Source organism: Pristis pectinata, chromosome 10 (genome assembly GCF_009764475.1).
Source record: "Pristis pectinata isolate sPriPec2 chromosome 10, sPriPec2.1.pri, whole genome shotgun sequence".
Taxonomy (NCBI): Eukaryota; Metazoa; Chordata; class Chondrichthyes; order Rhinopristiformes; family Pristidae; genus Pristis; species Pristis pectinata.
The window spans coordinates 91,969,309-91,984,494 of record NC_067414.1 but is presented as its reverse complement, the minus strand read 5'-3'; the positions used below and the strand labels follow the sequence as shown (position 1 = coordinate 91,984,494).

Below are 15,186 nucleotides of genomic sequence, written 5' to 3'. Positions count from 1 at the left end.
AACCAGATCTTCAGTGCCATCATCCAAGTTGTTTACATAAAATGTAAAACAATTTGTAAAAAGCTATGGCATTGTTATTGTGTTCAATTTAAGTTAAACATAGAACAGTACTGCGCAGGAACAGGCCACTCAGCTCACGATATCTGTGCTGAACATGATACCAAGTTACACTAATCCCTTCTGCCTGCACATCATCCATCTCCCTCCATTTCCTGCATATTCATGTGCCTATATAAAGGCCTCTTAAACACAACTATCAGATCTGCTTCTACCACCACCCCTGGTAACACGATCCAGGCACCTGCCACCCTCTGTGCAAAAGCTTGCGGAGCACACCTCCTTTAAACTTTTCCCCTCTCACCTTAAAGTTATGCCCTCTAGTAATTGTCATTTCTACCCCAAGAAAAAAATTCTGACCATCTCCCCTACCTATGTCTCCCATAATTTCATAAACTTCTATCAGGTCTTCCCTCAGCCTCCAATGCCCCAGAGAAGACTATCCAAGTTTGTCCAACCTCTCCTTATAGCTCATGCCTCCTAATCCAGGCAACACCCTGGTGAACCTCTTCAGCACCCTCTCCAAAGCCTCCACATCCTTCCTGTAATGGGGCGACCAGAACTACACACAATACCCTCTGTGTGACCTAACTAAAGTTTTATACAGCTGCAACATGACTTGTCCAATACACCATGACTTTAACATTTTCATTTATAAAAGAATTCAGAAATTACTGGGAGCACTCAACAGGCCACATCTGTGGGAAGAGAAACAGAGTCAACGTTTCAGCTCAAAGACCCTTCTTCAGAACTGGGAAGAGAAGCTTGGGTGACTGTTTCGTTGAACCCCCGGATTCAATCCACAGGAGTGACCCGGAGCTTCCCACTTCCTGTCACTTTAATTCTCCATCCCACTCCCACTCTGACCTGTTGGTCGGTGGCCTCTCGCACTGTTAAGAACATGGACAATAGAACATAGACAAAAAAATGTTGGGCCCTATTACTGCACTACAACAAATTACCCCTCAAAAGTACCTGATTAGCTGCAAATGAGCTGACATTCTTGTGCATTCTTGAGGAACAGCACCTTGTCTTCCTCCTGGGGCACGCTGCAGCCTTCTGGACTCTGTAGAATTCTATAAGTTCAAGTAACTTGACTTCTTGGACTGTCTCAATCACCCTTCCGAGATATTGGCTCAGTGTTGTTTGTTTTTATTCCCTTGTTTCTTTCACCTCTGGGACTGGCCAGCCTGATCCACATCTCTTCCTGCTCTGCATTTCGCAACTCCTACATTTTTTTTAGCATCGAAGAGTCATACAGCACAGAAACAGGCCCTTCGGCCCACCACTTCTATGCTTACCATCTACACTAATCCCATTTACCAGCGCTTGGCCCACAGCCTTCTATGCCATGGCAGTTCAAGAGCTCACAATGAGTTGTGCCAATCCGCCTCACTCGGATCCTGTTCTCCATCCATCTCTCACTCGTTGGGACATGGTGCAGCCCCCAATCCTCAATCACCTGTGTCTGACGAAGTCCACAGCCTAGCCTCCCCTCAGGAAGGGACATCATTGCTCTAACCATCGGTGGGCTCGTCCAATGTCCAGTCTGTGTCGACTGAGGCCTTGTACCTTTGATTACATCCTAAATCTAGTGAACTCCAATTGATGCACATGAGGGAGAGTTATATTCATACAGCACCTTTGGTGAATGTCAGCTCATTTGCAGCTAATTGGGTACTTTTGAGGGGTAATTTGTTGTAATGCAGTAACAGGGCTTGACATTCTTTTGTCTATGTTCTTTTGTCCATGTTCTCACTCTCTAACTGCTCCTATTCACTCACTGACCAAATGACCACTTGATAGAGGTGTGGAAGATGATAAGAGGCATAGATTGAGTGGACAGTCAGAGACTTTTTTCCCAGGGCGACAATGGCTAACACGAGGGGGCGTAATTTTAAGGTGATTGGAGGAAGATATAAAGGGGATGTCAGGGGTATGTTTTTTACACAGAGAGTGGTGGGTGCGTGGAACGCACTGCTGGCAGAGGTTGTGGGGGCAGATACATTAGGGACATTTAAGAGACTCTTCGATACCCACATGAATAATAGAGAAATGGAGGGCTATGTGGGAGGGAAGGATTAGATAGATCTTAGAACAGGATAAAATGTTGGCACAACATTGTGGGCTGAAGGGCCTGAACTGTGTTGTAATGTTCTATGTTCTATGTAACCATGTTTATCCCCATGGTCACCACGGTTGTACCCAATCGGAGACATCCCCCTCCCCAACCCTCCCTGCACCTTCTTTCTGTCTGCCTCCCAGTTCTTCATCCTCAAACATTAACTCTGTTTCTCTTTCCGCAGATGCAGCCTGACCTGCTGAATGTTTCCAGCAAATTTTTTTTTTGGTTTTTAGATTTCCAGCATCTGCAGGTTTGTTGATTTTTGCAATTTTGATTTTAACATTTTCAGACCCTTCCATGACCTTGCCTGTAATTTCCTTTCGTTCTTGAATCAACCAGTCAAGAGTCAATCAGGTTGGTGGGTCTGGAGTAGTAAATGGAACAGAGCGGGTGGCAGATTCCTTTCTCTGAAGAACATTTGTCAAAGTCTAGTTTACTGTCATACACACAAATACATGTGTGCACAAGTGCAATCAAAAACTTGCTTGCAGCAGCATCACAGGCACATAACATCAGTTACCCAACATTCACAAGAAAACCATAAATTAGATATAAATTGTACACACTTTTTACAAGAAAGAACACAATTCGAAAAAAAAAGTCCATTGTAGGTCCAAGTGGTCATAGTGTTGTTATACTGAGGTACAGGTTAGGGTTGTGCAGGTTGATTAAGGAGCTGAATGGTTGAAGGGAAGTAGCTATTCTTAAACCTAAGAAGTTTCTACAAGCCTTCTTTATGGTTACTGAGACCAGTTTTATTTAATTATTTGAACTTAAATCTCCCAGCAGTCATGATGGAATATGCATTGTGGTCTCATGTTTCCATATTGATGGGCCAGAACTCTGGCTGCTGGCCCACACACTGCATCATAACATATCCATTGCTCTGTAGTGTGCTCCTGCCTCTCATTAGTCCTCAACATCACTTGGCACCCATGTCCAACCCTGCTAACCAAAATGGTGCTCAGGATCAACCTTCATTATTCCACAGACATGGACAATACTGGATCACATCACAGTGACAGACACACGAGACTGCAGATGCTGGAATCTGGAGCGACAAACAATCTGCTGGAGGAACTCAGCAGGTCGAGCAGCATCTATGGGAGGGAAGGAATTGTCGACATTTCTCCAGTGGGTTGTTTGTTGCTCTGGATCATGTCAACCCTCTGGAAATCACGTTGGGAAGCGAAGAGGCTGATTTGACAGCATCCATTTAAGTCTCAAGTCTAAGTAATCGTGTGTTTTTTGTATCCCCATATATCTCTTTTCAATGTTGAAGGTTTTCCCATCAATTCTAGGGACCACTGCTGCTCACAATTTACATAAATAATCAAGAACATACATTGCATATTTGCATATGATACCAAATTAAGAGGGGCAGTCAACACTGAGGAGAACTGCAACAACTTACAGAGGACATTAATAAACTTGCCAGTGGCTAAGTAATTAGCAGGTGAAGATCAAAACAACTGCAGATGCTAAGAATCTGAAATTCAAAGAAAAACAGAAAATGCTGGAAACAGCAGGTCAGGCAGCTATCTGTGGAAAGAGAAATAACGTAATGTCTACTCTCTCTGTCGCTTCTTCAAAAAACTCAAGAAGACCTCAACTGAGGTTATCTAGCATTTTCTGTTTTCAATTGGCAAATGAAGTTCAACACAGATAAACGTGAAGTACGAGGGAGGTCATTTATTACTTGGACAATGGAAGTCCAGGTGAGATAGAGGAACGAGAGGATTTTGAAAGACAAATACAGGAATCAATTGTGCCACAGGCTAGCAAAGCCAAAAGGGAAAGCAAACCAGCCCTGGGGTGTATTTTTGGAGAATAGAATTGAAAAGTAGGAAAGTAATGGCAAATCTGTATCAACCCTTGATTAGACCACACTTCCAGTGTAGTTGTAGTCACCACATATTAGAAATGAGTAAGAGGTCTTTGACAGGGTGCAGAGGAGTTGTATAAGGATGATATCAGAAAAGAGAGGGTGTACATATCAATAGGGTGAGCAGCTTCAAGTTCCTGGGCATCAACATCTCGGAGGATCTATCCTGGGCCCAACACATTGATGCAATCACAAAGAAGACATGCCATTGGCTCTACTTTATTAGGAGTTTGAGAAGAATTGGTATGTGACCAAAGACTCTTACTAATTTCTACAGATGTACGGTGGAGAGCATTCTGACTGGTTGCATCACAGCCTGGTATGGAGGCTCCAATGCACAGGATCTCAAGATGCTGCAGAGGGTTGTAGACTCAGCCAGCTCCATCCTGGGCACAACCCTCTCCACCATCGAGGACATCTTCAAGAGGTGGTGCCTCAAGAAGGCAGCATCCATCACTAAGGACCCTCACTATCCGGGCCATGCCCTCTTCTCGTTATTACCATCGGGGAGGAGGTACAGGAGCCTGAAGACCCACACCCAACGTTTCAGGAACAGCTTCTTCCCCTCCGCCATCAGATTTCTAAATGGTCTGTGAACTCATGAAAACTACCTCATTATTCCTCTTTTGCACGCTTTATTTATTTTTGCACTTTATGGTAATTTAATAGTAACTATATTATAGTAATTTAATATCTTTGCAAAACAATAAATTTCACGTCACATAAGTCAGTGATAATAATCTGATTCTGATTCTGAATCTGAAACAGACTGGGCCATTCTCTTCTGAGAAAAGAAGGCTGAGCGATGACCTAATAGAAACCTTGGAAGGCTACAATAGGTGATGCAGAGTGAATGCTTGAAGAGGGTAACTGAGACTATGATAAGAAATCCAACAAGAAATCAGAAGGAACTTTTTTGACCTGAATGTTGGGAATGCAGAGTGGATACAGGGAATGACTGAAGCGAGAAGTATGGATGGCTTTAAGGGGAGGCAAAACAAGCATCTGTGGGGAAAGGGATTGGAGGGATCTCATGGGTTTTGATGGGGGGAAAGACTGGAAGAGGCTCCAGTGGAGTGTAAACACTGGCATGGACTGGTTGGGCAGAATGGCCTTCCTCTGTACCGTGTATCCCATGTGAAGTGACAGAATCGGTAGAATGTATGATACAGGCCACTCGGCCCCTCGCATTGATGCAGGCCAGGTTAATACTATTGAGGCTGATCCCATTTCCCAGCTCTTGCTCTGTAGCCTTGTAGGTAGCAAGTGCACACCGAATGTGCGGAGGGGTTCGTCCTTCACCGTCATTCATGTTCCCCCGCTGTCTGCCAATCTGCAGTGACGGAAAGTGAGCTGAGTTGGAACCTGCTGGCACTCTCAGATCTCTCTCGACATACCTTCACTCAGTCGGCCGCCTGATGCACGCTGGAGTTCACCTGCCATGAGTCATACCCATCTGTAACGTTACCTGGTGCCCGTTGGAAACTCCCAGCCTAGGATAAACCTGCAAAATCTTTCCTTGTGTAGTGACACCTCCTATTCCCTGCTTCCCCCCTGGTGTTTTCTCCACAGGATGTAAGTTGGCTTAGTTTCCAAGTTGATTTTAAATCTCTTGTTGCCATGAATGCTACCACATTGGGCCTGTACCTTCCATACTTCCTTGCAACAGAGAAGGATGCCATTCGGCCTATTGAGTCTATGCTAGCTTGCTGAGTAATCCCAATTCTCCACTAGTTTCCCCTGTAACGTAGAGTCAAAGAATCATAGAGACACAGTACAGAAACAGGCCCTTCAGCCCACTGAATCCGTGCCAGCCATCATCTGCCCATCCCACATTAATCCTATCTTTCTTTATTCATCCCACATTTTCATAAGCTTCCCCCCCCCACCAGTTTCCACCACTCACCTACACGAGAGGGAACTTACAGTGGCCAACTAACCTATCAACCTGCATGTCTTCGGGATGTGGGAGGAAGCTGGAGCACCCGGAAGAAACCCACACGGTCACAGGGAGAACGTGCAGACTCCACACAGCCGGTACCTGAGGTCAGGATCGAACCCGGGTCTCTGGTGCTGTGAGGCAACGTCCCTACCAGCTGCACCGCTGTGCTGCCCTTAACCTACTCTCCCCACATTCCCATCGATTCTACCACCTAAGGACAATTTACACCTACCAGCCCTTCATCCAACTTCAGCAGGGCACATCAATAACTGAGGAAGGCCACCACGTATCTCTCAATCAATATTCCCAATTTATCTGCCCATTAGTCCAGCTTCCATCCGATTTCCAGCCTTCTCATAATGATGATGCTTCCTGCATGTAGCCTGGCCTTTTGTATCCAAGCTCGTCCTATTCCCACCCTTCTTTACCTCACACCATCAATCCTTTTGCCATTTAGTCCCTCCTGGCTTCCACCCTCTCAGGCAAACTTCCTTCTCATTCTCCCCTCCCTACTCTCTCTGTGGCCAAGATGTGGAGCTCACAGCCAAAGCCAATAGACTGGGCAAGTCTGAGGGAGAAAAGATACGTGGCTGGGGGTACGAGGGAAAACGAAGCTGAGGGCACGATTGAACTCATACCGCCAGCTCACATTCCGGATTCATGAGTGAGCCAGAGCGCTGGACAGTCAGGATTTCCGAACAATCGGACACCGGATTATCGGAGTATTACTCGAATTGGTTCACCTTCTTGATGGAAGAGGTCTTTGGTTTGGGAGATGCTGTCGGAGTAGTCTGAGTGAGTAAACCACAGTGCATTCTGTCGGGGCAGTGTCCGGAATGCTTGTATAGTTTCCACTCCCTTTAGGTTCACTGGGTTCACTGGAAAGTTTATTATACTACTGCATAACATGGAAAGGAAGTGAAGTGAAGAGGTGTTTGGGTATTACTAGGAGGAACATCCAATAGTCCAAAACATCTAGTCCAGTACCACCAAAGTCCCAAGGATGCTGGATTATCGGGGTTTTCCTACATGTATTAAGAGTCATGGAGTCATACAGCACGGAAACAGATATTTTCTAACTGTATTTTCTACGTCCAACTCAGTTTTGCACTAATTCTGCACTAAATTTGTATGCTGTATATATCGTTTTTTGCATTATTTGTAGTTGCACAATTTTTTGTTTGTCTGCGTTTGTTGTATGTCTTCTGTTTTATCTATGTCCTTTGTCGTGTGAGTCTGGAGGAAACGACATTTCATTCCTCCATGTGTTTTTATAGCATATGGGTGACTGACAATAAAGTAACTTGAACTTCACCCCAACTGGTCCATGCCGACCAAGATGCCCATCTAAGTTAGTCCCATTTGCCTGCACTTGGCCCATATCCCTCTCAGCCTTTACCATCCATGTACCTGTCCAAGTGTCTTTTAAATGTTGTCATTGTACCTGCCTCAACCACCTCCTCTGGCAGCTCGTTCCATATATGCACCATCCTCTGCAATGAAGTTACCCCTCAGGCCACTTTTAAATCTTTTTCCTCTTAATTTAAAACTCCGCCTTCTAGTTTGTCATTCCCTTTCCCTGGCAAAAAGGCCATGCGCATTCACCCTATCTATGCCCCTCATGATTTTATACACCTCTATAAGGTCACCCCTCGATCTCCTATATTCCGAGTAATAAAGTCCCAGCTTGCCAACCTCTCCCTTTTAAACTCAGGCCCTCGAGTCCTGGCAACATTCTCGTAAATCCTTGCACCCTTTCCAGTTTAACGATGTCTTTCTTATAACAGGGTGACCAAAACTGCACACAATACTCTGGGTGTGGCCTCACCAATGTCTTGCACAACTGCAACCAAATGTCCCGACTCCTACAATCGGTACCCTGACAGATGAAGGCCAGTGTGCCAAATGCCTTCTTCACCACCCTGTCTACCTGCGATGCCCCTTTCAGGGAACCATGGGACTTTTACTCCTAAGTCCTCCTGATCTACAACACTCCCCAGGGCCCCGACCATTCATTGTGAAAGTCCTACCCTGGTTTGACTTTGCAAAATGCAGCACCTCGTACTTATCTGAATTGAAAGCCTTTTGCCACTCCTCAGCCCACTTACGCAGCTGATCAAAACCACACTGTAGTTCTAGACAACCTTCTTCTCTGTCTACAATGCCACTTATGATAAGATACCTTTATTAGCCACATGTACATTGAAACACACAGTGAAATACATTTTTTTGCGTAGTGTTCTGGGGGCACCCCGCAAGTATCGCCCTGCTTCCGGCGCCAACATAGCATGCCCACAACTTCCTAACCCGTACGTCTTTGGAATGTGGGAGGAAACCGGAGCACCCGGAGGAAACCCACGCAGACACGGGGAGAACGTACAAACTCCTTACAGACAGCGGTGGGAATTGAACCCGGGTCACTGGTGCTGTAAAGCGTTACGCTAACCACTACACTACTGTGCCTGCGTGTCATCTGCAGACTTACTAACCGCGCCTTGCGCATTCTCGTCCAAATCATTGCTATGTTATTTCTTTCTCCCTCGTGTCCTCCACCCTCAGCCCCGAGCTCCCTGTGCCCCCACCACCTGCTCACCTGTAGACCAACACTTCATCGGACGAGCTGTTGTACTGGAGCTGGTACATTTTGACCTTGGGCGCTGACCGTCCCACTGACCACCTGACCAGGGCTGTGCTGGCCGTCACTTGGGACACCGTGACCCTCTTCTCCGGCCTGACCTTGGCCTCGCCCCGCTGCGACTTGCTGGAGCTGGTGATGTCGGACAGCCGGGAATCGGGCTGTAGTGCCCGCCCGGTGCCGTTGCTGAGGTGGGGCAGCTGGACGATGGAGAGCTCGACGGGGGCGGTGGACTCTCCGGCCGCGTTGGCTGCGATGCAGGTGAAGGTGCCATAGTCCTGGGAGGTGGTGATGAGGATGTCCAGGGTGCCATTGTCATAGACGACAGTCCTAGAGGAGTTGCCCAGGATCCTGTCATCGGGGGCGACCCAGTGGATGACCGGCCTGGGATCCCCGATAGCCTTGCACCGCAGCGAAGCCATCTGCCCTTCCAGCACCAGGACCTTGAGGCTGTGCTGAGTGATCAACGGCTGCTCACACACAAACTCCTCCTCCGATACGTACCAGAAGTACCTCCCCTTCAGGTTCGGGGGTGAGGCGCAGGTCTCCATGTCGTCCTCCCGGTTTAGCCGGCGGAACCAGAGGAGCTCGCAGTTGCAGTGGAGGGGGTTGCCCCCCAGGGTCAGGCTGAGCGGGGTGGAGAACGGGGTGGTGGACACGGCCAGCAGCTCCGACCTGGCGAAGATGGGGTCCGGAGCCAGCTTCTGCAACCTGTTGGAGATCAGGTCCAACCTGGCCAGTTTCTGCAGGTCCGTAAAGGTCCCCTCTGGGATGTAGTCGATGAGGTTGTGGTCCAAGCTCAGCGTGTGGAGGTTGGTCATCTTGCTGAGGGCCTCCCACGGGAGGCTACCCAGGTTGTTGTAAGAGAAGTCCAAATCCTCCAAAGTCACCAAGAAGTCGTCCAGGGCTCCGTCTTCCACCCTGCGGAGCTGGTTGTTGTTCAGGATCAGATGCTGGAGGTTCAGCAAGCCCCGGAAAACATTGCCCCCGATTTCCGTCAACCTGTTGGTGTCCAGGTGCAAGGAGCGGAGGCTCTCAAGATCTATGAACGAGTAGGGCTGGATGTAGTCAATGGTATTCCGGGACAGAGTCAGATCAACAAGGCCACTCATGTTGGCAAAGTCTTGCCGGTTTACGGCGATGATGAAATTGCCTCCCAGCCGTAGCTCGACAGTCCTCCGGTCAATGTCCGGAGGGACAAACAGAAGACCCTTGGAGGGGCAAAGGGTCCCCAGCGACTCGGACAGGTTTTGACACACGCAGTACTTGGGACAAGCGCACACTGTCGTTGCCATTCCAATCACCAGCAGGCTACAGAGCAGTCTTTCCATTGTAGATCATGTAGAGGTACCTGAAAGAGAGGCAAACAGTGTGAGGTTTCTGCTCAAGTGAGTCATCAAGTCATAGAGCCACGGAGCACGGAAACAGGTCCTTTGCCCCAACCAGTCCATGCCGACCAAGATTCCCATTTAAGCAAGTTCCACTTGCCTGTGTTTGGCCCATATCCCTCTAAACCTTTCCTATCCATCTACCTGTCCAAGTGCTTTTTAAATGTTGTCAATGTACCTGCCTCAACCACTTCCTCTGGCAGCTCTTTCCATATACTGACCACCCTCTGGGTGTCAAGGCACAGTAGTGTAGCTGTTAGTGTAATGCTATTACAGTGCCAGCGACCCGTGTTCAATTCCGACCGCTTTTTTTTAAGGAGTTTGTACATTCTCCCTGTGTCTGCGTGGGTTTCCTCCGGGTGCTCCGGTTTCCTCCCACATTCCAAAGACGTACAGGTTAGGAAGTTGTGGGTGTGCTATGTTGGCGCCGGAAGCGTGGCGACACTTGCGGGCTGCCCCCCCGAACACTATGCAAAAGATACATTTCACTGTGTGTTTCAATGTACATGTGACTAATAAAGATATCTTATCTTATCGGTTATTGATGCCTGCTGAGGCTTAAGTATTAGACAGGAAGACTACTGGTCCTGTGGGAAATGAATGACTGTAGAGGGGTTGAGGGAGACACAAGGGACTGTAGGCTTGCTTCTCTTCTTCAGGTCAGTGAGACGGGACCATTTACGTCCATCTGGGAGGGAAGCAAGGACCCTGTTTAATGAACTGGAAAGATGACACATCTGACAATGCAGCACCCCTCAGTACCGCAGTGGAACCTGGGGCAGGACAAAGATGCGCAGCTCCCTTTATGTGCCCCTGTTTTGTCTTTGTTCCCATCTCTTTCTCTGCATTTCAGTCCCTCTAGATACCTCTGGTCCTCTGTGTTTTTCTCTCTCCATTGCTGTCTATTTTTGTCACCAGGGCAACAAACAACCTGCCGGTGGAACTCAGCAGGTCGAGCAGCGCCTGTGGGAGAAAAGAGATTGTCGACATTCTCACAGTGGGGTAGAAGCTGTCCTTGAGCCTGGTGGTACGTGCCCTCAGGCTCCTGTATCTTCTGCCTGATAGAAGGGGAGAGAAGAGAGAATGTTTTCCCTCAGCCCTGAAGTTTTTTTCCCCACCACCATTGTTGATCTGAACCTTCTTCTCTTCTTCCCACTGAGATCCAGACACACCTTGTGGCCTTCCCCTCCCCTCTCACCCCGCCACCTCCCCTTTCCCATTGAAATTAAAACTCCTCATAGCTAAGTCTGGTCATGTGTGTTCCTGGAGTTTGTCCCTCTCTAACCACCTGCCCTTGACATTCAATGCCATTACCATCACCAAGAACCCCACCATCGATGACCTATGGGTGCTTTAGCTTCCTCCCGCGTCCCAAAGGTGTGTGGGCTGATGTAAGCTACCCTTAGAGTAGGTGCGGGGTAAAATCTCCGGGGAGTTGATGGGAATGTGGGGAGTATAAAATTTGGGATTAGTGTAGGATTTGTGTGAAGTGATGGTTGGTGTGGACTTGGTGGGCAAAGGGCCTGTTTCAATGCTACATGCCTCTATCAGTGTCTGTACGCCCATTTCTATTCTTATCCCCTTTCGCAAAGTGGCCTCTGGCATCACATCAGCCCGTGGGAGTATAGTTTGTGCCGCCATGTACGTGGTGCCAATTTCTTGCCACCTTGCTATCTGTTTCCTGCGATTAGTCCATTATTCAAGAGGCATTGTGCAATTGAATGGTGCCTTGGAATAACATAAAAAGACACAATTAAAGTAGGTACAGGGGCCACATCTATAAAACCCTGCAGCTTATGATAGTGCTATTCAAGGCAAAGCTAGCAGCTCTCCATCATATCTGGCAGTTTTCAATGAGGTTTGTCCATTACCATGGCAATCCAAGGCCCACTTGGTCTTATTTTTGGGAGATTACCATATTTGAACATTTTCTTCCTAAAAGTTTGCCACACACTCCTTTGGACATCAGAGAAAAGTAAGTCAAAATGGCCACCAAACAAATGCCTTAACCTGGTCTACAAGCTACAAGGTGAGCCCCCACAGTATATTGAGATAGCTTCTTCAAAAAGTCAGCATTAGCTCAACGGGCTAAATGGCCTCCCTCTGTGTTATTCCATTCAATGATTCTATGAGGAAAGGCTGATTTTCTGGTTCTGTTGAGCAACAGTGAAGGCTCAGTGTGACACACACCCTCTCTCATCAAACGTCTAAGTTCATTCCAAAGACTCGAGCATTAAGAAGGCCAGCCTCACACTCCAAAGCCCTACTCAGTCAGAGCTGCATTGTCAGAGGTGCTTTCTTTCAAGTGAGCTCTTAAATTGGTGCCCACCTGCTCTTTCAGGTGGGTATAAAGCATCCAAGTTCTCTGGTTCTTACCTTCCACCCCACCAGCCCCCACATTCAATGGACCATCATTCATGATTTGCACCAGCTCAAACAAGATTCCACCACCAGACTCACAGTTCACTCCCCTGCCTTCAGCAGTTCGAAGGGATCGCTTCCTTTTCAACTCCCCGGTCAGCACTCCTGTCCCCACTAACCACTCTCCGTCTTGTAGCACTTTCTTGTACAACTGCAGGAGATGCATTACCTGATCTCCCTTCTCTTCCCTTCCCACCATCCAGGGACCCAAACAGACTTTCCAGGTGAAGCGAGTTATATAACCAACGGAAACAGGCCTTTCGGCCCAACTCAACCCATTCAGGCCATTGATTCACAGGCACTTCTTCCAATCTAGCACGCTGCATCTGGTATTCACAAGGTGGTCTCCTCTACGTTGGAGAAACCAAACGCAGGTAGGGTGACTGCTTTGCAGAACATCTGCTTTTAGTTCACAGAGGTTCCCCTGAGCTTCTCGTAGCCTGCCACTTTAATTCCCCATCCCACTCCCACTCCTTTCCATCTGGGGCCTCCTGTACTGTTAAGATGAGGCCCAACGCAATCTTCCCTCTGGGGAAGATCCTCAATATACATCCTCAATAATGAATTCTCAAACTTTAGGTAACTCACTTTCTCTGTCTGTATCAGAACTGGCCATTCCTGATCTAAGTTATCCGTATGTGATGTTGGCTCAGTTTTTCTCTCTCTATGAGTACAGCCTGATCTGCTGGGCATGTTTCACGGCTCTGCTATTAGCAACACATAACATGGTCAAAGGATCATAACAACCCTCTAACTGCCCCATTAACCCATTCGACAGGTTTCATCCTATCATAAATATTCCCTTTATCCATTCCTTTCTCTGCAACTTAGAAATATCTCTCTATGGATGCTTCCCTGTCCTGTTGAGCATTTCCTGTATTTTCTGTTCCTTTTTATTTCAGATTTGAGTCATCAGCAGTTTTTTTTTATTATTATAGGAGATTGCATGGGAATATTTCAAAGAAAAGCACATTATTTATTCCTTGCCAATATTGATCCCTCATTCCACACCAATCAATCACATCATTTGATTGTTATTATGTTGCTTTTGGTGGGAGCTCACTGTGCAATAATTGACTGCCTTGTTTCCTTCTTTACAACATAATGGCCTGCAATGGAAGTATTTCATCAGCTATAATGAAAACAGAAAATGCTGGAAATACTCAGCAGGTCGAACCACATCCGTGGGAAGAGAAACAGAGTCAACGTTTCTGGTTGAATGTCCTCCATCAGAACTGGGGAAGGAGATAAAAGAAGCTCATGAGGCTGTGGGGAAAGTGAAGTGGGGATGTTTCTGGGGTAACCATGGGGATAATGAGTGAAATGGAGGTTCACTCATTGAGCAGATAACCTCGTTTCCAGTCCAGTCAAGTGGAGTTTATTGCCATGTGCACAAGTACGGTGAGGTACAGGTACAAGGAAAAACTTGATTGTAGCAGCATCACAGGCACGTAGGTACTGACAACACACAGAATATAAATTATGCATAATTTTTGCTATTGGTATTGGTTTATTATTGGCACTTGTGCTGAAGTACAGAGAAAAACGTCTTGCATACCGATCGTACAGGTCAATTCATTACACAGTGCAGTTACATTGAGTTAGTACAGAGTGCATTGATGTAGTACGGGTAAAAACAATAACAGTACAGAGTGAAGTGTCACAGCTACAGAGAAAGTGCAGTGCAATAAGGTGCAAGGTCACAACAAGGTAGATCGTGAGGTCAGAGTCCTTCTCATAGTAAAAGGGAACCGTTCAATAGTCTTATCACAGCGGGATAGAAGCTGTCCTTGAGTCTGGTGGTATGTGCCCTCAGGCTCCTGTATCTTCTACTTGATGGAAGAGGAGAGAAGAGAGAATGACCCGGGTGGGTGGGGTCTTTGATTATGCTGGCTGCTTCACCGGCAGCGAGAGGTAAAGACAGAGTCCAAGGAGGGGAGGCTGGTTTCTGTGACGTGCTGGGCTGTGTCCACAACTCTCTGCAGTTTCTTGCGGTCCTGGGCAGAGCAGTTGCCGTACAGTTCAGGAGTTAGAAGCGGGCTGCGCAGGGCTGGGACACTAAAAGGCTGGAAGCTGTGGAGGGAAGACCACCTGCCCCCAGGAAATGAGGTCCGTGACTGTCTGAGTGACCGTGGTCTGATGGTCGACGGTGGGGTCGCAGTCTAAAGGGGGGGTATGAGGGGGTGTCTGAGAGCTGACATCTAGCCTCTGCGAGGTAGAGGTCAGTTCACCACACCACTACAATACCACCCTCATCAGTGAGTTTGATCACAATGTTGGGGTATGGAGTGCTCCAAGTTAAGAAGGGAGTAGGTTAGAGCATGAGAAGGGAGTGGATAAGTCAAGACAGTCACCATTAGGTCAGCAGTTAGCAAATGAGTAGATCTATCGTAATACCTCAACGCATTGTGCAATGGATTGATCTGTACAGACGGCATGCAAGACAAGTTTTTCACTGTACCTCGATACAAGTGACAATATTAAACCAATTCCAATTCCCTTCCTGCAGTTTAACCACCTTCTTCTGTCTCCTTCCCATTCTGAAGAAGGATCTTCCACCTGGGACGTTAACACTGCTGAGTATTCCCAGCATCTTCTATTTTTATTTGGGTCATTCCCAATTGTTCAGTGGGTAAGAATGACTTTTCCACAGGTCACGCACAGAGCAGGAGACGCCATGATCCCGGCCTGACCGGCTTGAGAATGATAGGACATCTTCCGCCAGGATTCTAC

The 15,186-nt window shown here is 47.4% G+C and overlaps 1 protein-coding gene across 1 annotated transcript in view; it reads right to left on the bottom strand.

The window, feature by feature from the left end:
* Nucleotides 1-15,186, bottom strand: part of LOC127575398 (leucine-rich repeat and fibronectin type-III domain-containing protein 2) — a 133,849-nt gene that overhangs the window by 20,668 nt on the left and 97,995 nt on the right. Inside the window, exon 2 of the mRNA XM_052025232.1 lies at nucleotides 8,603-9,995. Within this exon, the coding sequence (XP_051881192.1) occupies nucleotides 8,603-9,975 (1,373 nt within the window). The 5' untranslated portion in view covers nucleotides 9,976-9,995. The remainder of the gene's footprint in view (nucleotides 1-8,602; nucleotides 9,996-15,186) is intronic.